A 24,903-nucleotide genomic window follows, 5' to 3' on the forward strand; every position below is an offset into this window, starting at 1 on the left:
AAGTTAAATGTTACAAAGCTAAATATTTAGCTTCAAACTAAATATTAAGCCCTAAAGTAAATACTTAGTTTGCAAATTAAATATTTAATTATCAAGCTAAATGTTTATTTAACAAGCTAAATATTTAGTTTTAAACAAAAATATTTAGCTACAAGTTAAATATTTAATTAGCAAGCTAAATATTTAGCTTCAAATTAAAAGTTAAGTCTCAAAGTAAATACTTAGTTTGCAAATTAAATATTGAACTATCAAGCTAAATGCTGAGTTAACAAGCTAAATGTTTAGGCTCACACTAAGTAATTGGCAAATCAAGTATTTAGTTTACAATTTTGCAAAGCTAAATATTTAGTTAAGTTGAATATTTAGTTTCAAACTATTTAGCTCCAATCTACAAATTTAGCTTTGGCAAACTAAAAACTACATTTTTAACTATGAAACTAAATGTTTAGCTTCAAAGTAGATATTTACCTTAAAATTAAATATTTAATTATAAAATTCAATATTTAGTCTGCAAACTGAATAGCTAACCACTTTGAACACAATAATTATTAATATAGAGATGCTAAAGACTTCTGTCTTTAGCAAATGTAACTAGTTTAAATAATAGTAAAATAATAATGGTAAAAGGTTTTTAGCGACTGCTTTCTCGCACCAGCTGTGTGATGTCGTCTCCGCTGATAATATAAATATTTTCAAAGCAGAGATACTGGAAAAATATTTCCAGTGCTGTTCTAATATTTTTTACAGTACCTAAAGATGAATCAGATCATCTGAGATAAATACAGCAGGCAAAAAAAGGTGCATAAAAACAGACCACACCTTGTAGCACTGTGTAGCACTTTGAGATTTTTGCTAATGAAAAGAGTGGTACAAATTAAATGTATTATTATTATTATTATTATTATTTATAAACTCTTCTATATATAATTTTACAAAAACAGTTTATGGCGCTGCTCTTTATGAGATGAGTGTGTATAAATAAGGCCCAGAATAAATTGTGGAATGAACACAAGGACTACAGAGGTCGAAAGCGATCATCCATAATTCATATCCGACACCACAGCTAGGAATGATAGACGACCTAATAGAGGCTATGCAATATGCATCAGATACAATCTTTGACATTAATAAGGAAATCCCGACTAATCTGTTGTACTTGAAGGCCTCAGTTCACCACTTCAGATTTAAGTGGGCTTCAAAAGCCAACCATCTATTTTACCCGCGTCTGGTTTGAGGACGATACATCCAGAGCATCAAGATGAATTATAAACACCGCTGTATATGTAACAGAGTTTAATTTTAACAATATTATACATGTGAAGTTTCTCAAAATGTGTTTATTTATTCTTTGAGTTTATTTTGTTTAGTCAACAAGTTGTTTCTCCAGACATTTATTGGTGTTTTAAGTTCTGTTATGCTGCTCTTGGCAGTTGGTGGTTACCGTAGCAACCAGTACCCGACATCCCCTCCCCCTTTTTCTGTTGCCGTCGGTAACCTGTGGTGTTTTCTTTACAAGTATTATATTTTGACATATATTTTACACAATTTTAATCATATATAATGTTTCATGAGTCATTTTGCTATGTTTTGTATATGTTTTTAACTGTTATTATTAATGTTCTCCATATTAGCTATGTTCAATTTTACAAATGTCATCTGCTGCCAACTTCTCATTAGGAGCTATTGCTTTGTAGTTTGTTTCGCGTTATTTATTGTATTTTATTTAAGCAGAAGCTGCTGGACTGATGATAAACACCAACTTGGTTTTCTCTTTTCTTAGAATAAATACAGAGAACCTGAGTATGACTGTCATGAAGTCAACCTGTTGGACTTGAGGCGAACATAGAAGGGTTACATATGGAGAAATTATGGAAATGCAAAAACAGACCAAACATCTTTTGAAGGGCTGGAAATGATTTGATTGCAGGAATAAATGACCCTACTTGTTATGAGAAAAAGCACTAATTAAACCTAAATGATTTCTAATTTTACATGTAAATTAAATTTAGCAACAAATGGAATGGTAAATTACCGAAACTGCCACTAGAAAAGCACAAAAGACTTTAAAGTTGGATAATTAAGCATGAGTAGATAATGAGGTGCTGTTCAGCTGATTGGTCTCTTGAATTTAAATTAAACCAACATTCAACTTACCTGAAGTCTCTGCATGATCTCCTCTTTCTCCTTTTCCAGTTCGCCCACATCTGCTTTCCTGCACTGCAGATTCTGAATCTCCTGGAAATAAATTAGTAATATTAAAACACTGCCACCGCCTGAACCTGTCATTTAAATCAGAGTTTCCCAAACTTTTACCACAAACAGCATAAGCTCCTTCTGCAAACCTGCTGCAAATGCTACAAAATATCCAAAGAAACACCAACTTTTAGAATTTCTTTGTCTCAAGTTGATCCTCTATTCAATAATTATCAATCGTTTATCCAGGGCCGACCCAAGCCTTTTTGGGGTCCTAAACGGATTTTAATTTGGCCCCCCCATCCCAACAAGTCACATCAAATGCTTTATCATTTGGTGTTGACGCCAAATGATAGTACTTATGTGTACACATACATACATAGTACTTATGTGTATAACATACGTACCATCATTGGTGTCATTAGTAACTAGCTAACATCATGCCAGTGTTATTATCGCTGTTGATTTTAAGCTAGCAAACCAAAAAATTATTTGGATTTTAAGATGCAGAGTGCTGTGTAAGTTTGCCATATTATTTAACGTAAAATAATAATAAAGCTAATAAACATTAAAATTACAGTAAACAAGTTAATAAGTCTGATATCTTATATTTCCCCAACAGTGGCACCATCCAACAGCAGAAAGAGATTAAATTATTAAATTATTTGTGAACCAACTACAAAAACAATATAGAAATTGTTGCCATGTGTAATGTCATTTAGTCTGTATTATTAAATATTATCATAAATTCATTAATATATTTTATTATGATGGATTATGGCCCCACCTGTTGGTGTAAGGACTCTAAGCAGCCGCTTAACTTGCACAAACCTTGGGCCGGCTCTTCATTTAGCACAAGTGCTGCCTCATACCTTCTGATTTTAGATTGCTCTGAGTTCTTAGTGTTTTTTTGCAGCAGTGTTAACCACAGCAGCGCTCCTGAACGGCTCATTCTGTTATTTTCTTATCAAACATGTGTCCAGTGCTACATTAGCTTTAGCAGCAAAGCAGTTTGATAAACTTTTTTCTATTATACGAAATAATATGCATGTTTATCAAACATTAAAGACAATAATTACAAAAAGTTGTTTGTTTAGTCAAACACAGTTCATTTTATATGATTTGGCCCAAACAAGTAAAAGATATTCACCAGGTATAATCATTAATTCCATAAAAAGATATTTTTAAGATCTTTCCAGGACAAAAATACCTGTGCAATTTAAAGAGGGATCAATATCTCTAGTGACGCTAAAATCTAGAAAACTCATTAATCCCTTTTCATTTATGCCCAATTTAACTGATAAACATTTACTTACCAGATTATTTTTTATCATTATTGAACCAGAAGGATTCTATTTTTCAACATCAAGGATGATTTAGAGAATAATTACTTAAGCTGACTTGCTATTTTCTATCCCTACATTTCCACAAATGGCTGATTTATGAATGTTTCAAGAGATTTTTCTACAGCGAGACGAAGGCTTGAGTAACCAGCTCACTGCTGGCAGAGTATTATATCTCCCGTTGTATTTATGGGCTAGCTCTCCACTCTTAGATTCCCTTTAATGAGATGGCAAATAGCTTTGGACAGCGCGCGGTGCAGGGGGCGGACTTTGTTTCTTGCCTGCTCTTTGGCTCTCAGCGAGGCTTCCAGCTCCTCCAGCGACCGACTCAGCTCCTCTTTAGCCGGCTGACCAGCAGCAGGATGCCCCAGCTGGGCCTCCAGGTCAGCCACCTGCAACACAAAAACATCTAAATATTACCAACCAGAAGACCCACGCTGGCACAAGTGCCAAAAATGTGGGGGATTTTAGAAAACCTTTTTTCTTTATTTCACTTTTAGTCATAAATGTAAATATTTTTGAGAGGTAATGTCTAATTTTTAAGAGCTACTTCGTTCAAACAAACATAAGATAACATGTTAAACCAGACTACATAGTATACATTCATACAACTAATTAAAAAAATGAAATAAAAACAAAGTCAACTTGTGATTTTCAGTTCAAATCACCTGCTCTGCTTCAGGTCCAAGTAAAAATTACAGTTTAAGAAAGTGAACTTATAGGAAGTTTGATGAGATGTAGAAATTGGGGCTGCAAGTATTTCAGTTATCGATTCATCTATGAATTATTCTTTAATGATTAATAGGTTAAAAAAATCATTATATTCTGCAAATATCTAATTTAATCTCTTTTATACAATATTAGAAATGTATTAAAAGATGCAAATAAGCAAATAATTCAAATATGGGTGCACTGACTGCACTTTTCTGGTTGATCGCCGATTAACGATTTTTAAAAAGCCTGACCTGCCAATTTCAATTTTGGCTGATAATTTATTTTTGTCTGAAATGCAATAATAGCAATAAAGTCGCTGGTAACAATGGGGTGTCTATTGTTATCAGTAAACATGCAGACATGAGCTGGTGGGCCGATCCATCAGTCAGTGGTTAAGCTTTAGATCTTGCTGAGGCACATAAGGTCGGTGAATAAGATCGACTTCACATGCAACTATTGGATATTTCACTGATCTCCCAAAATTAGGGAAATCGGACCGGTAAATTGGCTGGCCGATAAATCAATGCACCCTTTATTCAAATCCTGAAACATTGTTACTTGATTGTGTTGTAAAAATACAAAATATCACTGCTATAAAAACTCCTGCAATCAGGTATGATGCACAACTTTTGCATAACCCTGTAAAATGTAAGAAGAAACTGTTTTTTATATGACCAGTAAAATCAACCATAATCACATTTTGCTGGAGTGAATATGAATTATATAGAATTTGCATAAAAAGGTATTTATGTTAAGGTGGATCCCGCGGCCACACACACTACTGTTAATTGAAAAACTGGAACCAAACAGAGGTTTATCCACCCACAAAGAAAGTAATTCATGTGATTTTCACATCTGATAAACACCTTTTATTCAGGAGTATCATTTAGATGAAAGCATCAGACCTCACTCCTCAGTGCAATTTGCAGAAGAATCAAGGACATCTTTTTTCCTTTTCTCCCTCTCATCTCGTACCTCTTCACTTTTCTCGTGAATGTGCAGATAAATAAAATCCAAAACACACACACACACACACACACACACACACACACACACACACACACACACACACACACACACACACACACACACACACACACACACGCACACACACACACACACACCCCAAGTAAAACTACTCTGTGGAAAAACAGCTTTACTGCCAGTGGGCTCAGAAGTGACGCCTGCAAGATTCCTCTAATAGAGGGATGTGACCTGGCAAAAGATTTCCACGGAAACCGTTTCCCCAGTCTGACCCAGTTCCCCGAGTTTAACATATTAATGGAAAATCTCAGAGAATCTGAGTGACAGCTTGACAAAACAAGGACAGCACTGTTCGGCATCCCGATGTGATCGTTCAAGCCTCTGCAATCAGAGCGTTGGGGTTCGGCTCCCTCTTGGCTCTGGATACCTCAGATCTGACTGGAGTGTGATATGTTCTGTTCAAAGTGGCAGTAATCAGCTTAAGATGTTCAACTAATTGGATCCCAAGTGTTTACAGAGTTTAAATCTGCAGCAATTAATGGAAATCCAATTTAAATAAGATAAAGGTTGAAATGCATAACATTATTTTGTAAGCTCGACACCAGGGTTGCAGTAGTTTCGGGTTTGTCTTTATGGTTTAGTTTTATTTCCTTGTTACTTTTTGTCTAATTTAGCCAGTTTTAATTAGTTTTTAGAATAGAATAGAAACAGCTTCTATAACATTATAAAGTTACGCAAGAGGGCATCAAAATATTGTACTTTAGTAGTATTATAATTCCTCAGGGTCCGGGCACCATGCACTGTTAGTATAGAGAAATAAGTAAATATTAAAGCTCCGCGGAGCCTCAAGCGGCCCTCGCAGCCATCGCCGCTCGAGCCTATAGCCACCGCGGATGTTCCAGCACCGCCTCCCACCAGTCACCGCCGACGCTCGCGCGCCGTCCTCCACGCGATCTGCTTCGATGCCTTCGGCAGCGTTCCCTGGCGATGCACCCAAAATCTGGAGCAGATCGGGCCATGTGGCAAGGAGATACAGCTGTTTGATTAACCTAGGGGGCGCAGTGGAGTCAAATTGCAATTAAACTCTATTGGGCTCCTTAGAGGTTCACAAGTGTCACTCATAAAAAGTCTGGTGCAAATTGGATGATGCGTTTGTGAATAAGAGACGATCGTATGCATCTGGCGAGGGAGAGCCATTTTTGCCACACCCACAAGGGTCAGATGCCATTGACAGAGTTCATCATCATCTCATTTTATGTCAGTCTGCACAGGGTTGGAATCCATGACACACCAACATGTTTTAGAGTGTAAAAGTAAGACATACAGTAGAAAAAACAGATGACTTCCTGTCGGAAGTGGGCGGGGCTAATGTTATGTCATCAATCGACCACCTAACTTTCATGATGGCTGGTCTATAATGACACATAGAAAGTCTGATGCAGCTCTGACCTGGCATTTGGAAGTTATTTCACATTCATGTTTCATGGTGTATAGTCAAAGTTTGGGACTTAGCCACGCCCCCACGGGTCAGTCGAGTTCATCATGGGAGAGTTCATCATCATATCATGTCATGTCAGCCTACACCGGATGAAACCCATATGACTTAGAGAGTAAAAGTAAGACATACAATAGAAAAAACAGGTGACTTCCTGTCGGAAGTGGGCGGGGTTAAGGTGATGTCATCAACTGACCATCTCAATGTGATGAGGGGTGGTCTGTAGTCAGATATAGGAAGTCTGATGCAGCTGTGACCTTCTATGTGGAAGTTATTGCATCTTGATGTTTCATGGCGAATAGTCAAAGTTTGGGACTTAGCCACGCCCACATGCTTTGACATAGAAAAATTCCTACGATAACTTTTCATCTTTAATGTCTCAAGTCTCTGCTGACTGAGTTTGAAGTCTCTATCTCAAAAGCTGCAGGAGGAGATAGATCAGATGCGATGTCTATGAAAAAGAGGAAATGGCTGATTTTGATCCAAAATGGCCGACTTCCTGTTGGGTTTGCACCATGGCTCCAAGAGACTTTTTTGTAGGTCCTGACATGATACACATGTGTACCAAGTTTCATAATTCTAGGTTAAAGCATGGCTTGGGGCTGATCATTTAAAAATTTCTAGGGGGCGCTGTAGAGAAATTAGGCCACGCCCATCAACGACTGTTATGGATTCCTGTTCGGGGATGGATAAGGATGCATCCTAGTGAGTTTGGTGCAGCTGGGCTGAACGATGTGGAATCTAGAGCCAAACGTATGGCGGCGGCGTTACCTCTGCTTCGCCGCGGTCCCACGGCCACGCCCTCTACAGAAGACTCTTGGCGCTTTAAAGCAAGTGAGACTAACATGTTATCTGTCATCCAACACAGAATCATGTTGATTAGGTGCAGTGAGTCAGAAAGGCAGCTTTCCATGGAAAAAAAGCACTTCCTGTTCTGAGGGGGCGGGGCTTAGATGACGTCAGACTATGACAACATAGGATCGTAGGGGACCCTACCAGGATCACTCATGTCAAGTTTGGTGCAGCTTGCCTCAAAATTGTGGAATCCACAGCCAAACGTAAGGACACGGCGTTTAGGGTCACTTCGCCACGCCGCCACGCCCACCTGCTGGATTCAAATGAGCTTGGCTTGGAATCCTCAACACACCAACATGTTTTCTGTCTGTGGACACAGTTTCACCTCGATTAGGTCAAAGGGGTCAGATAGCGACCGTTCAGCGTAAAAAATGACACTTCCTGTTCTCAGGGGGCGTGGCCTAAGTGACGTCATCATTTGACCTTTGGGTATTGTAGAGCATCCCATGATGATCAATCACTGAAAGTTTGGTGCTTCTATGAGTTTTTTTCAAAGAGTTATAACAGTTTGATGTTTCATGGCGAATCGGTGACCTTTGACCCCCGGAAAGACCCCTTCAGCAAGCCCGAAAACGCAAACCTACGATAACTTTGGATCGGCCATGCCTTTTGAACGATCTGACCGAGTTTCAAGCCGATCGATCGAAATCCCTAGGACAAGTTCGATCAAATGCGAACCCTGTAAACGGCCAAAATCGGGTCAAAATCGGAGCTTCAATCCAAAATGGCCGACATTCTGTGATACTTGCACTATGACATTAATTGTAAATTCTGAGTGTCTTGGGGAGCTCTACAAGTGTACCGAATTTCAAGTCTGTACGATGAAGGAAGTGAATAGGAAAGGGTCTTTTGAAATTTGCTAGGTGGCGCCCTTGAGCCGTTTCTTGTGCGATTTTTCCAGGTACATTAAAATACGTAAATTTTACACGTGCTCTATGCCCCCGCCAAGTTTGGTGAGTTTTTGAATATGATAAAGCCCCCAAAAAGCCAATTCATTTGGGAGAATAAAAAAAATTAAAGCTCCGCGGAGCCTCAAGCGGCCCTCGCAGCTAGCGCTGCTCCGGCCTATAGCCACCGCGGGGGTACCAGCACCGCCACCCGCCCGCCACCGCCGACGCTCGCGCGCCCTCATCCACGCTATCCGCTTTTACGGCTTCGGCAGAGCTCCCTGGCGATGAACCAAAAATCTGGAGCACATCGGGCTATGTAGAGAGGAGATACAGCTGTTTGATTAACCTAGGGGGCGCAGTGGAGTCAAATCACAATTAAACTCTATTGGGCTCCTTAGAGGTTCACAAGTGTCACTCATACAATGTCTGGTGCAAATCGGATGATGCGTTTGTGAATACGAGACGAACGTATGCATATTACGAGGGACAGCCATTTTTGCCACGCCCCCACGGGTCAGTAGAGTTCATCACGGCAGAGTTCTTCATCATTTAATTTCATGTCAGTCAGCACAGGATGAAACCCATAAGAATTAGAGAGAAAAAGTAAGACATACAGTAGAAAAAACAGGTGACTTCCTGTCGGAAGTGGGCGGTGCTAAGATGACGTCATCAATCGACCACCTAACTGTGATGATTGCTGATCTATAATGAGACACAGAAAGTTTGATGCAGCTGTGACCTGGCATTTGGAAGATATTTCACATTCATGTTTCATGGTGTATAGTCAAAGTTTGGGACTTAGCCACGCCCCCACGGGTCAGTAGAGTTCATCATGGGAGAGTTCATCATCATTTAATTTCATGTCAGTCAGGACAGGATGAAACCCATAAGAATTAGAGAGAAAAAGTAAGACATACAGTAGAAAAAACAGGTGACTTCCTGTCGGAAGTGGGCGGGGCTAATGTTATGTCATCAATCGACCACCTAACTGTCATGATGGCTGGTCTATAATGACACATAGAAAGTCTGATGCATCTGTGACCTGGCATTAGGAAGTAATTTCACATTCATGTTTCATGATGTATATTCAAAGTTTGGGACTTAGCCACGCCCCCACGGGTCAGTAGAGTTCATCACGGCAGAGTTCATCATCATTTCATTTCATGTCAGTCAGGACAGGATGAAACCCATAAGAATTAGAGAGAAAAAGTAAGACATACAGTAGAAAAAACAGGTCACTTCCTGTCGGAAGTGGGCGGGGCAAGGGTGATGTCATCAATCGACCACATAACTGTGATGAGGGCTTATCTATAATGAGACATAGAAAGTCTGATGCAGCTCTGACCTGGCATTTGGAAGTTATTTCACATTCATGTTTCATGGTGTATAGTCAAAGTTTGGGACTTAGCCACGCCCCCACGGGTCAGTAGAGTTCATCACGGCAGAGTTCATCATCATTTCATTTCATGTCAGTCAGGACAGGATGAAACCCATAAGAATTAGAGAGAAAAAGTAAGACATACAGTAGAAAAAACAGGTGACTTCCTGTCGGAAGTGGGCGGGGCTAGGGTGATGTCATCAATCGACCACCTAACTATGATGAAGGCTGGTCTATAATGAGACATAGAAAGTCTGATGCAGCTGTGACCTGGCATTTGGAAGTTATTTCACATTCATGTTTCATGCTGTATAGTCAAAGTTTGGGACTTAGCCACGCCCCCACGGGTCAGTAGAGTTCATCATGGGAGAGTTCATCATCATATCATGTTATGTCAGCCTACACTGGATGAAACCCATATGACTTAGAGAGTAAAAGTAAGACATACAATAGAAAGAACAGGTGACTTCCTGTCGGAAGTGGGCGGGGTTAAGGTGATGTCATCAACTGACCATCTCAATGTGATGAGGGGTGGTCTGTAGTCAGATATAGGAAGTCTGATGCAGCTGTGACCTTCTATGTGGAAGTTATTGCATCTTGATGTTTCATGGCGAATAGTCAAAGTTTGGGACTTAGCCACGCCCACATGCTTTGACATAGAAAAATTCCTACGATAACTTTTCATCTTTAATGTCTCAAGTCTCTGCTGACTGAGTTTGAAGTCTCTATCTCAAAAGCTGCAGGAGGAGATAGATCAGATGCGATGTCTATGAAAAAGAGGAAATGGCTGATTTTGATCCAAAATGGCCGACTTCCTGTTGGGTTTGCACCATGGCTCCAAGAGACTTTTTTGTAGGTCCTGACATGATACACATGTGTACCAAGTTTCATAATTCTAGGTTAAAGCATGGCTTGGGGCTGATCATTTAAAAATTTCTAGGGGGCGCTGTAGAGAAATTAGGCCACGCCCATCAACGACTGTTATGGATTCCTGTTCGGGGATGAATAAGGATGCATCCTAGTGAGTTTGGTGCAGCTGGGCTGAACGATGTGGAATCTCGAGCCAAACGTATGGCGGCGGCGTTCCCTCTGCTTCGCCGCGCTGCCACGGCCACGCCCTCTACTGAAGACTCTTGGCGCTTAAAAGCAAGTGAGACCAACATGTTATCTGTCATCCAACACAGAATCATCTTGATTAGGTTGAGAGAACCATAGATGGAGCTTTACAAGTCAAAAAAAGGCACTTCCTGTTCTGAGGGGGCGGGGCTTAGATGACGTCAGACTATGACGACATAGGATCGTAAGGCATCCCACCAGGATCACTCATGTGAAGTTTGGTGCAGCTGGGCTTAAAATTGTGGAATCTACAGCCAAAGGTATGGCGACGGCGTTACAGGTCAGTTCGCCACGCTGCCACGCCCACCTGCTCCATCAAATCGAAACAGGGTTGGAATCCATGACACACCAACATGTTTTCTGTCTGTGGACACAGTTTCATGTTGATTAGGTCAAAGGGGTCAGATAGCGACCATTCACAGTAAAAAATGACACTTCCTGTTCTAAGGGGGCGTGGCCTAAGTGATGTCATCATTTGACCATTGGGTATTCTAGGGGACCCGATGATGATCAATCACTGACAGTTTGGTGCTGCTGTGAGTTTTTTTGTAAAAGTTATAACCGTTTTATTTTTCATGGCGACTAGGTGAACTTTGACCCCAGGTAACCCCCCTTCAGGAAGGTCGAAAACGCAAACCTACGATAACTTTGGATCGGCCATGCCTTATGAACGATCTGACCGAGTTTGAAGCCGATCGATCGAAATCCCTAGGACAAGTTCGAAAAAATGCGAACCCTGTAAACGGCCAAAATCGGGTCAAAATCGGAACTTCAATCCAAAATGGCCGACATTCTGTGATACTTGCACTATGACATTAATTGTAAATTCTGAGTGTCTTGGGGAGCTCTACAAGTGTACCAAGTTTCAAGTCTCTACGATAAAGTAAGTGAATAGGAAAGGGTCCTTTGAAATTTGCCAGGTGGCGCCCTTGAGCCGTTTCTTGTGCGATTTTTCTGAGGACCTTAAAATACGTAAATTTTACACGGGCTCTATGCCCCCGCCACGTTTGGTGAGTTTTTGAATATGATAAAGCCCCCAAAAAGCCAATTCATTTGGCACAAGAACTATAATAATAATAATAATAATAATAATAAGAAACAGCGCGATTACAATAGGCCTTCGCAGCGCTTAGCTGCTCGGGCCTAATTAAAGCTCCGCGGAGCCTCAAGCGGCCCTCGCAGCCAAGCGCCGCTCAAGCCTATAGCCACCGCGGATGTTCCAGCACCGCCTCCCGCCGGCCACCGCCGACGCTCGCGCGCCGTCCTCCACGCGATCCGCTTCGATGTCTTCGGCAGCGTTCACTGGCCATGCACCCAAAATCTGGAGCAGATTGGGCCATGTGGCAAGGAGATACAGCTGTTTGATTAACCTAGGGGGCGCAGTGGAGTCAAATTGCAATTAAACTGTATTGGGCTCCTCAGAGGTTCACAAGTTTCACTCATAAAAAGTCTGGTGCAAATAGGATGATGCGTTTGTGAATAAGAGACGATCGTATGCATATGGCGAGGGACAGCCATTTTGCCAGTCCCCCACGGGTCTGTAGGCATTGACAGAGTTCATCATCATCTCATGTTATGTCAGTGTGCACAGGGTTGGAATCCATGACACACCAACATGGTTTAGAGTGTAAAAGTAAGACATACAGTATAAAAAACAGGTGACTTCCTGTCGGAAGTGGGCGGGGCTAAGGTGATGTCATCAATCGACCACCTAACTGTGATGAGGGCTGGTCTATAATGAGACATAGAAAGTCTGATGCAGCTGTGACCTGGCATTTGGAAGTTATTTCACATTCATGTTTCATGGTGTATAGTCAAAGTTTGGGACTTAGCCACGCCCCCACGGGTCAGTCGAGTTCATCATGGGAGAGTTCATCATCATATCATGTCATGTCAGCCTACACCGGATGAAACCCATATGACTTAGAGAGTAAAAGTAAGACATACAATAGAAAAAACAGGTGACTTCCTGTCGGAAGTGGGCGGGGTTAAGGTGATGTCATCAACTGACCATCTCAATGTGATGAGGGGTGGTCTGTAGTCAGATATAGGAAGTCTGATGCAGCTGTGACCTTCTATGTGGAAGTTATTGCATCTTGATGTTTCATGGCGAATAGTCAAAGTTTGGGACTTAGCCACGCCCACATGCTTTGACATAGAAAAATTCCTACGATAACTTTTCATCTTTAATGTCTCAAGTGTCTGCTGACTGAGTTTGAAGTCTCTATCTCAAAAGCTGCAGGAGGAGATAGATCAGATGCGATGTCTATGAAAAAGAGGAAATGGCTGATTTTGATCCAAAATGGCCGACTTCCTGTTGGGTTTGCACCATGGCTCCAAGAGACTTTTTTGTAGGTCCTGACATGATACACATGTGTACCAAGTTTCATAATTCTAGGTTAAAGCATGGCTTGGGGCTGATCATTTAAAAATTTCTAGGGGGCGCTGTAGAGAAATTAGGCCACGCCCATCAACGACTGTTATGGATTCCTGTTCGGGGATGGATAAGGATGCATCCTAGTGAGTTTGGTGCAGCTGGGCTGAACGATGTGGAATCTAGAGCCAAACGTATGGCGGCGGCGTTACCTCTGCTTCGCCGCGGTCCCACGGCCACGCCCTCTACAGAAGACTCTTGGCGCTTTAAAGCAAGTGAGACTAACATGTTATCTGTCATCCAACACAGAATCATGTTGATTAGGTGCAGTGAGCCAGAAAGGCAGCTTTCCATGGAAAAAAAAGCACTTCCTGTTCTGAGGGGGCGGGGCTTAGATGACGTCAGACTATGACAACATAGGATCGTAGGGGACCCTACCAGGATCACTCATGTCAAGTTTGGTGCAGCTGGCCTCAAAATTGTGGAATCCACAGCCAAACGTAAGGACACGGCGTTTAGGGTCACTTCGCCACGCCGCCACGCCCACCTGCTGGATTCAAATGAGCTTGGCTTGGAATCCTCAACACACCAACATGTTTTCTGTCTGTGGACACAGTTTCACCTCGATTAGGTCAAAGGGGTCAGATAGTGACCGTTCAGCGTAAAAAATGACACTTCCTGTTCTCAGGGGGCGTGGCCTAAGTGACGTCATCATTTGACCGTTGGGTATTGTAGAGCATCCCATGATGATCAATCACTGAAAGTTTGGTGCTTCTATGAGTTTTTTTCAAAGAGTTATAACAGTTTGATGTTTCATGGCGAATCGGTGACCTTTGACCCCCGGAAAGACCCCTTCAGCAAGCCCGAAAACGCAAACCTACGATAACTTTGGATCGGCCATGCCTTATGAACGATCTGACCGAGTTTCAAGCCGATCGATCGAAATCCCTAGGACAAGTTCGATCAAATGCGAACCCTGCAAACGCCCAAAATCGGGTCAAAATCGGAACTTTAATCCAAAATGGCCGACATTCTGTGATACTTGCACTATGACATTAATTGTAAATTCTGAGTGTTTTGGGGAGCTCTACAAGTGTACCAAATTTCAAGTCTCTACTATAAAGTAAGTGAATAGGAAAGGGTCTTTCGAAAGTTGCTAGGTGGCGCCCTTGAGCCGTTTCTTGTGCGATTTTTGCAGGTACCTTAAAATACGTAAATTTTACACGGGCTCTATGCCCCCGCCAAGTTTGGTGAGTTTTTGAATATGATAAAGCCCCCAAAAAGCCAATTCATTTGGCTGAAGAACTATAATAATAAGAAACAGCAAGGTTTCAATAGGCTCTCGCAGCGCTTAGCTGCTCGGGCCTAATTAAAGCTCCGCGGAGCCTCAAGCGGCCCTCGCAGCCAAGCGCCGCTCAAGCCTATAGCCACCGCGGATGTTCCAGCACCGCCTCCCGCCGGCCACCGCCGACGCTCGCGCGCCGTCCTCCACGCGATCCGCTTCGATGTCTTCGGCAGCGTTCACTGGCCATGCACCCAAAATCTGGAGCAGATTGGGCCATGTGGCAAGGAGATACAGCTGTTTGATTAACCTAGGGGGCGCAGTGGAGTCAAATTGCAATTAAACTGTATTGGGCTCCTCAGAGGTTCACAAGTTTCACTCATAAAAAGTCTGGTGCAAATAGGATGATGCGTTTGTGAATAAGAGACGATCGTATGCATATGGCGAGGGACAGCCATTTTGCCAGTCCCCCACGGGTCTGTAGGCATTGACAGAGTTCATCATCATCTCATGTTATGTCAGTGTGCACAGGGTTGGAATCCATGACACACCAACATGGTTTAGAGTGTAAAAGTAAGACATACAGTATAAAAAACAGGTGACTTCCTGTCGGAAGTGGGCGGGGCTAAGGTGATGTCATCAATCGACCACCTAACTGTGATGAGGGCTGGTCTATAATGAGACATAGAAAGTCTGATGCAGCTGTGACCTGGCATTTGGAAGTTATTTCACATTCATGTTTCATGGTGTATAGTCAAAGTTTGGGACTTAGCCACGCCCCCACGGGTCAGTCGAGTTCATCATGGGAGAGTTCATCATTATATCATGTCATGTCAGCCTACACCGGATGAAACCCATATGACTTAGAGAGTAAAAGTAAGACATACAATAGAAAAAACAGGTGACTTCCTGTCGGAAGTGGGCGGGGTTAAGGTGATGTCATCAACTGACCATCTCAATGTGATGAGGGGTGGTCTGTAGTCAGATATAGGAAGTCTGATGCAGCTGTGACCTTCTATGTGGAAGTTATTGCATCTTGATGTTTCATGGCGAATAGTCAAAGTTTGGGACTTAGCCACGCCCACATGCTTTGACATAGAAAAATTCCTACGATAACTTTTCATCTTTAATGTCTCAAGTGTCTGCTGACTGAGTTTGAAGTCTCTATCTCAAAAGCTGCAGGAGGAGATAGATCAGATGCGATGTCTATGAAAAAGAGGAAATGGCTGATTTTGATCCAAAATGGCCGACTTCCTGTTGGGTTTGCACCATGGCTCCAAGAGACTTTTTTGTAGGTCCTGACATGATACACATGTGTACCAAGTTTCATAATTCTAGGTTAAAGCATGGCTTGGGGCTGATCATTTAAAAATTTCTAGGGGGCGCTGTAGAGAAATTAGGCCACGCCCATCAACGACTGTTATGGATTCCTGTTCGGGGATGGATAAGGATGCATCCTAGTGAGTTTGGTGCAGCTGGGCTGAACGATGTGGAATCTAGAGCCAAACGTATGGCGGCGGCGTTACCTCTGCTTCGCCGCGGTCCCACGGCCACGCCCTCTACAGAAGACTCTTGGCGCTTTAAAGCAAGTGAGACTAACATGTTATCTGTCATCCAACACAGAATCATGTTGATTAGGTGCAGTGAGCCAGAAAGGCAGCTTTCCATGGAAAAAAAAGCACTTCCTGTTCTGAGGGGGCGGGGCTTAGATGACGTCAGACTATGACAACATAGGATCGTAGGGGACCCTACCAGGATCACTCATGTCAAGTTTGGTGCAGCTGGCCTCAAAATTGTGGAATCCACAGCCAAACGTAAGGACACGGCGTTTAGGGTCACTTCGCCACGCCGCCACGCCCACCTGCTGGATTCAAATGAGCTTGGCTTGGAATCCTCAACACACCAACATGTTTTCTGTCTGTGGACACAGTTTCACCTCGATTAGGTCAAAGGGGTCAGATAGTGACCGTTCAGCGTAAAAAATGACACTTCCTGTTCTCAGGGGGCGTGGCCTAAGTGACGTCATCATTTGACCGTTGGGTATTGTAGAGCATCCCATGATGATCAATCACTGAAAGTTTGGTGCTTCTATGAGTTTTTTTCAAAGAGTTATAACAGTTTGATGTTTCATGGCGAATCGGTGACCTTTGACCCCCGGAAAGACCCCTTCAGCAAGCCCGAAAACGCAAACCTACGATAACTTTGGATCGGCCATGCCTTATGAACGATCTGACCGAGTTTCAAGCCGATCGATCGAAATCCCTAGGACAAGTTCGATCAAATGCGAACCCTGCAAACGCCCAAAATCGGGTCAAAATCGGAACTTTAATCCAAAATGGCCGACATTCTGTGATACTTGCACTATGACATTAATTGTAAATTCTGAGTGTCTTGGGGAGCTCTACAAGTGTACCAAATTTCAAGTCTCTACTATAAAGTAAGTGAATAGGAAAGGGTCTTTCGAAAGTTGCTAGGTGGCGCCCTTGAGCCGTTTCTTGTGCGATTTTTGCAGGTACCTTAAAATACGTAAATTTTACACGGGCTCTATGCCCCCGCCAAGTTTGGTGAGTTTTTGAATATGATAAAGCCCCCAAAAAGCCAATTCATTTGGCTGAAGAACTATAATAATAAGAAACAGCAAGGTTTCAATAGGCTCTCGCAGCGCTTAGCTGCTCGGGCCTAATTAAAGCTCCGCGGAGCCTCAAGCGGCCCTCGCAGCCAAGCGCCGCTCAAGCCTATAGCCACCGCGGATGTTCCAGCACCGCCTCCCGCCGGCCACCGCCGACGCTCGCGCGCCGTCCTCCATGCGATCCGCTTCGATGTCTTCGGCAGCGTTCACTGGCCATGCACCCAAAATCTGGAGCAGATTGGGCCATGTGGCAAGGAGATACAGCTGTTTGATTAACCTAGGGGGCGCAGTGGAGTCAAATTGCAATTAAACTGTATTGGGCTCCTCAGAGGTTCACAAGTTTCACTCATAAAAAGTCTGGTGCAAATAGTATGATGCGTTTGTGAATAAGAGACGATCATATGCATATGGCGAGGGACAGCCATTTTGCCACTCCCCCACGGGTCAGTAGGCATTGACAGAGTTCATCATCATGTCATGTTATGTCAGTCTGCACAGGGTTGGAATCCATGACACACCAACATGTTTTAGAGTGTAAAAGTAAGACATACAGTATAAAAAACAGGTGACTTCCTGTCGGAAGTGGGCGGGGCTAAGGTGATGTCATCAATCGACCACCTAACTGTGATGAGGGCTGGTCTATAATGAGACATAGAAAGTCTGATGCATCTGTGACCTGGCATTAGGAAGTAATTTCACATTCATGTTTCATGATGTATATTCAAAGTTTGGGACTTAGCCACGCCCCCACGGGTCAGTAGAGTTCATCACGGCAGAGTTCATCATCATTTCATTTCATGTCAGTCTGCACAGGATGAAACCCATAAGAATTAGAGAGAAAAAGTAAGACATACAGTAGAAAAAACAGGTCACTTCCTGTCGGAAGTGGGCGGGGCAAGGGTGATGTCATCAATCGACCACATAACTGTGATGAGGGCTTATCTATAATGAGACATAGAAAGTCTGATGCAGCTCTGACCTGGCATTTGGAAGTTATTTCACATTCATGTTTCATGCTGTATAGTCAAAGTTTGGGACTTAGCCACGCCCCCACGGGTCAGTCGAGTTCATCATGGGAGAGTTCATCATCATATCATGTCATGTCAGCCTACACCAGATGAAACCCATATGACTTAGAGAGTAAAAGTAAGACATACAATAGAAAAAACAGGTGACTTCCTGTCGGAAGTGGGCGGGGTTAAGGTGATGTCATCAACTGACCATCTCAATGTGATGAGGGGTGGTCTGTAGTCAGATATAGGAAGTCTGATGCAGCTGTGACCTTCTATGTGGAAGTTATTGCATCTTGATGTTTCATGGCGAATAGTCAAAGTTTGGGACTTAGCCACGCCCACATGCTTTGACATAGAAAAATTCCTACGATAACTTTTCATCTTTAATGTCTCAAGTCTCTGCTGACTGAGTTTGAAGTCTCTATCTCAAAAGCTGCAGGAGGAGATAGATCAGATGCGATGTCTATGAAAAAGAGGAAATGGCTGATTTTGATCCAAAATGGCCGACTTCCTGTTGGGTTTGCACCATGGCTCCAAGAGACTTTTTTGTAGGTCCTGACATGATACACATGTGTACCAAGTTTCATAATTCTAGGTTAAAGCATGGCTTGGGGCTGATCATTTAAAAATTTCTAGGGGGCGCTGTAGAGAAATTAGGCCACGCCCATCAACGACTGTTATGGATTCCTGTTCGGGGATGGATAAGGATGCATCCTAGTGAGTTTGGTGCAGCTGGGCTGAACGATGTGGAATCTAGAGCCAAACGTATGGCGGCGGCGTTACCTCTGCTTCGCCGCGGTCCCACGGCCACGCCCTCTACAGAAGACTCTTGGCGCTTTAAAGCAAGTGAGACTAACATGTTATCTGTCATCCAACACAGAATCATGTTGATTAGGTGCAGTGAGCCAGAAAGGCAGCTTTCCATGGAAAAAAAAGCACTTCCTGTTCTGAGAGGGCGGGGCTTAGATGACGTCAGACTATGACGACATAGGATCGTAGGGGACCCTACCAGGATCACTCATGTCAAGTTTGGTGCAGCTGGCCTCAAAATTGTGGAATCCACAGCCAAACGTAAGGACACGGCGTTTAGGGTCACTTCGCCACGCCGCCACGCCCACCTGCTGGATTCAAATGAGCTGGGCTTGGAATCCTCAACACACCAACATGTTTTCTGTCTGTGGACCCAGTTTCACCTTGATTAGGTCAAAGGGGTCAGATAGCGACCGTTCAGCGTAAAAAATGACACTTCCTGTTCTCAGGGGGCGTGGCCTAAGTGACGTCATCATTTGACCGTTGGGTATTGTAGAGCATCCCATGATGATCAATCACTGAAAGTTTGGTGCCTCTATCAGTTTTTTTCAAAGAGTTATAACAGTTTGATGTTTCATGGCGAATCGGTGACCTTTGACCCCCGGAAAGACCCCTTCAGCAAGCCCGAAAACGCAAACCTACGATAACTTTGGATCGGCCATGCCTTATGAACGATCTGACCGAGTTTGAAGCCGATCGATCGAAATCCCTAGGACAAGTTCGATCAAATGCGAACCCTGCAAACGCCCAAAATCGGGTCAAAATCGGAACTTTAATCCAAAATGGCCGACAATCTGTGATACTTGCACTATGACATTAATTGTAAATTCAGAGTGTTTTGGGGAGCTGTACAAGTGTACCAAGTTTCAAGTCTCTACGATAAAGTAAGTGAATAGGAAAGGGTCCTTTGAAAGTTGCTAGGTGGCGTCAGTCTGCACAGGATGAAACCCATAAGAATTAGAGAGAAAAAGTAAGACATACAGTAGAAAAAACAGGTCACTTCCTGTCGGAAGTGGGCGGGGCAAGGGTGATGTCATCAATCGACCACATAACTGTGATGAGGGCTTATCTATAATGAGACATAGAAAGTCTGATGCAGCTCTGACCTGGCATTTGGAAGTTATTTCACATTCATGTTTCATGCTGTATAGTCAAAGTTTGGGACTTAGCCACGCCCCCACGGGTCAGTCGAGTTCATCATGGGAGAGTTCATCATCATATCATGTCATGTCAGCCTACACCAGATGAAACCCATATGACTTAGAGAGTAAAAGTAAGACATACAATAGAAAAAACAGGTGACTTCCTGTCGGAAGTGGGCGGGGTTAAGGTGATGTCATCAACTGACCATCTCAATGTGATGAGGGGTGGTCTGTAGTCAGATATAGGAAGTCTGATGCAGCTGTGACCTTCTATGTGGAAGTTATTGCATCTTGATGTTTCATGGCGAATAGTCAAAGTTTGGGACTTAGCCACGCCCACATGCTTTGACATAGAAAAATTCCTACGATAACTTTTCATCTTTAATGTCTCAAGTCTCTGCTGACTGAGTTTGAAGTCTCTATCTCAAAAGCTGCAGGAGGAGATAGATCAGATGCGATGTCTATGAAAAAGAGGAAATGGCTGATTTTGATCCAAAATGGCCGACTTCCTGTTGGGTTTGCACCATGGCTCCAAGAGACTTTTTTGTAGGTCCTGACATGATACACATGTGTACCAAGTTTCATAATTCTAGGTTAAAGCATGGCTTGGGGCTGATCATTTAAAAATTTCTAGGGGGCGCTGTAGAGAAATTAGGCCACGCCCATCAACGACTGTTATGGATTCCTGTTCGGGGATGGATAAGGATGCATCCTAGTGAGTTTGGTGCAGCTGGGCTGAACGATGTGGAATCTAGAGCCAAACGTATGGCGGCGGCGTTACCTCTGCTTCGCCGCGGTCCCACGGCCACGCCCTCTACAGAAGACTCTTGGCGCTTTAAAGCAAGTGAGACTAACATGTTATCTGTCATCCAACACAGAATCATGTTGATTAGGTGCAGTGAGCCAGAAAGGCAGCTTTCCATGGAAAAAAAAGCACTTCCTGTTCTGAGAGGGCGGGGCTTAGATGACGTCAGACTATGACGACATAGGATCGTAGGGGACCCTACCAGGATCACTCATGTCAAGTTTGGTGCAGCTGGCCTCAAAATTGTGGAATCCACAGCCAAACGTAAGGACACGGCGTTTAGGGTCACTTCGCCACGCCGCCACGCCCACCTGCTGGATTCAAATGAGCTGGGCTTGGAATCCTCAACACACCAACATGTTTTCTGTCTGTGGACCCAGTTTCACCTTGATTAGGTCAAAGGGGTCAGATAGCGACCGTTCAGCGTAAAAAATGACACTTCCTGTTCTCAGGGGGCGTGGCCTAAGTGACGTCATCATTTGACCGTTGGGTATTGTAGAGCATCCCATGATGATCAATCACTGAAAGTTTGGTGCCTCTATCAGTTTTTTTCAAAGAGTTATAACAGTTTGATGTTTCATGGCGAATCGGTGACCTTTGACCCCCGGAAAGACCCCTTCAGCAAGCCCGAAAACGCAAACCTACGATAACTTTGGATCGGCCATGCCTTATGAACGATCTGACCGAGTTTGAAGCCGATCGATCGAAATCCCTAGGACAAGTTCGATCAAATGCGAACCCTGCAAACGCCCAAAATCGGGTCAAAATCGGAACTTTAATCCAAAATGGCCGACAATCTGTGATACTTGCACTATGACATTAATTGTAAATTCAGAGTGTTTTGGGGAGCTGTACAAGTGTACCAAGTTTCAAGTCTCTACGATAAAGTAAGTGAATAGGAAAGGGTCCTTTGAAAGTTGCTAGGTGGCGCCCTTGAGCCGTTTCTTTTGCGATTTTTGCAACGACCATAAAATACAAAATTTCGCACCGGGCTCTATGCCCCCGCCAAGTTTGGTGAGTTTTTGAATATGATAAAGCCCCCAAAAAGCCAATTCATTTGGCACAAGAACTATAATAATAATTAAAGCTCCGCGGAGCCTCAAGCGGCCCTCGCAGCCAAGCGCCGCTCAAGCCTAGCCACCGCGGATGTTCCAGCACCGCCTCCCCCCAGCCACCGCCTCCCCTCAGCACCACCTCCCCCCAGCCACTGCCTCCCCTCAGCACCATGTCACCCCAGCCACCGCCTACCCCCAGCCACTTCCTTGCTCTCACGGAGCTGCCAAACCCGCCCTGAAGATAGTCACCCTGTCATGTTCGACATTGCTCCCAGACAATGCACAAAAATCTGGTGTAGATCAGCTAATATCGCAAGGAGACACAGGTGTTTGATTAACCTTGGTGCGCAGTGGAGTCAAATCGCAATTAAACTCTATTGGGCTCCTTAGAGGTTCACAAGTGTCACTCATACAATGTCTGGTGCAAATCGGATGATGCGTTTGTGAATACGAGACGAACGTATGCATATTACGAGGGACAGCCATTTTGCCACGCCCCCACGGGTCAGTAGAGTACATCATCAATGAGTTCATCATCAATAAGTTCATCATCATTTCATTTTATGTCAGTCAGGACAGGATGAAACCCATAAGAATTAGAGAGAAAAAGTAAGACATACAGTAGAAAAAACAGGTGACTTCCTGTCGGAAGTGGGCGGGGCTAATGTTATGTCATCAATCGACCACCTAACTGTCATGATGGCTGGTCTATAATGACACATAGAAAGTCTGATGCAGCTGTGACCTGGCATTAGGAAGTAATTTCACATTCATGTTTCATGATGTATATTCAAAGTTTGGGACTTAGCCACGCCCCCACGGGTCAGTAGAGTTCATCACGGCAGAGTTCATCATCATTTCATTTCATGTCAGCCTGCACAGGATGAAACCCATAAGAATTAGAGAGTAAAAGTAAGACATACAATTGAAGAAAGAGGTTACTTCCTGTCGGAAGTGGGCGGGGCTAGGGTGATGTCATCAATCGACCACCTAACTATGATGAAGGCTGGTCTATAATGAGACATAGAAAGTCTGATGCAGCTGTGACCTGGCATTTGGAAGTTATTTCACATTCATGTTTCATGGTGTATAGTCAAAGTTTGGGACTTAGCCACGCCCCCACGGGTCAGTCGAGTTCATCACGGCAGAGTTCATCATCATTTCATTTCATGTCAGTCTGCACAGGATGAAACCCATAAGAATTAGAGAGAAAAAGTAAGACATACAGTAGAAAAAACAGGTCACTTCCTGTCGGAAGTGGGCGGGGCAAGGGTGATGTCATCAATCGACCACATAACTGTGATGAGGGCTTATCTATAATGAGACATAGAAAGTCTGATGCAGCTCTGACCTGGCATTTGGAAGTTATTTCACATTCATGTTTCATGGTGTATAGTCAAAGTTTGGGACTTAGCCACGCCCCCACGGGTCAGTAGAGTTCATCATGGGAGAGTTCATCATCATGTCATTTCATGTCAGCCTGCACAGGATGAAACCCATAAGAATTAGAGAGTAAAAGTAAGACATACAATAGAAAAAACAGGTGACTTCCTGTCGGAAGTGGGCGGGGTTAAGGTGATGTCATCAACTGACCATCTCAATGTGATGAGGGGTGGTCTGTAGTCAGATATATGAAGTCTGATGCAGCTGTGACCTTCTATGTGGAAGTTATTGCATCTTGATGTTTCATGGCGAATAGTCAAAGTTTGGGACTTAGCCACGCCCACATGCTTTGACATAGAAAAATTCCTACGATAACTTTTCATCTTTAATGTCTCAAGTCTCTGCTGACTGAGTTTGAAGTCTCTATCTCAAAAGCTGCAGGAGGAGATAGATCAGATGCGATGTCTATGAAAAAGAGGAAATGGCTGATTTTGATCCAAAATGGCCGACTTCCTGTTGGGTTTGCACCATGGCTCCAAGAGACTTTTTTGTAGGTCCTGACATGATACACATGTGTACCAAGTTTCATAATTCTAGGTTAAAGCATGGCTTGGGGCTGATCATTTAAAAATTTCTAGGGGGCGCTGTAGAGAAATTAGGCCACGCCCATCAACGACTGTTATGGATTCCTGTTCGGGGATGGATAAGGATGCATCCTAGTGAGTTTGGTGCAGCTGGGCTGAACGATGTGGAATCTAGAGCCAAACGTATGGCGGCGGCGTTCCCTCTGCTTCGCCGCGCTGCCGCGGCCACACCCTCTACAGTAGACTGTTGGCGCTTTAAAGCAAGTGACACTAACATGTTATCTGTCATCCAACACAGAATCATGTTGATTAGGTGCAGTGAGCCAGAAAGGCAGCTTTCCATGGAAAAAAAAGCACTTCCTGTTCTGAGGGGGCGGGGCTTAGATGACGTCAGACTATGACAACATAGGATCGTAGGGGACCCTACCAGGATCACTCATGTCAAGTTTGGTGCAGCTGGCCTCAAAATTGTGGAATCCACAGCCAAACGTAAGGACACGGCGTTTAGGGTCACTTCGCCACGCCGCCACGCCCACCTGCTGGATTCAAATGAGCTTGGCTTGGAATCCTCAACACACCAACATGTTTTCTGTCTGTGGACACAGTTTCACCTCGATTAGGTCAAAGGGGTTAGATAGCGACCGTTCAGCGTAAAAAATGACACTTCCTGTTCTCAGGGGGCGTGGCCTAAGTGACGTCATCATTTGACCGTTGGGTATTGTAGAGCATCCCATGATGATCAATCACTGAAAGTTTGGTGCTTCTATGAGTTTTTTTCAAAGAGTTATAACAGTTTGATGTTTCATGGCGAATCGGTGACCTTTGACCCCCGGAAAGACCCCTTCAGCAAGCCCGAAA

The 24,903-nt window shown here is 43.6% G+C and overlaps 1 protein-coding gene across 1 annotated transcript in view; it reads right to left on the reverse strand.

The window, feature by feature from the left end:
• homer3b (homer scaffold protein 3b) overlaps positions 1-24,903 on the reverse strand; it is a 128,509-nt gene that overhangs the window by 7,511 nt on the left and 96,095 nt on the right. The window contains exons 8-9 of the mRNA XM_014995402.2: positions 3,818-3,928; positions 2,155-2,235 (exon numbers count right to left, since the gene is read on the reverse strand). Coding sequence (XP_014850888.2) covers positions 2,155-2,235; positions 3,818-3,928 — 192 coding nt within the window. The remainder of the gene's footprint in view (positions 1-2,154; positions 2,236-3,817; positions 3,929-24,903) is intronic.

This window comes from Poecilia mexicana, unplaced genomic scaffold (genome assembly GCF_051168715.1).
Source record: "Poecilia mexicana isolate PSO_F unplaced genomic scaffold, ASM5116871v1 scaffold_4, whole genome shotgun sequence".
Classification (NCBI taxonomy): domain Eukaryota; kingdom Metazoa; phylum Chordata; class Actinopteri; order Cyprinodontiformes; family Poeciliidae; genus Poecilia; species Poecilia mexicana.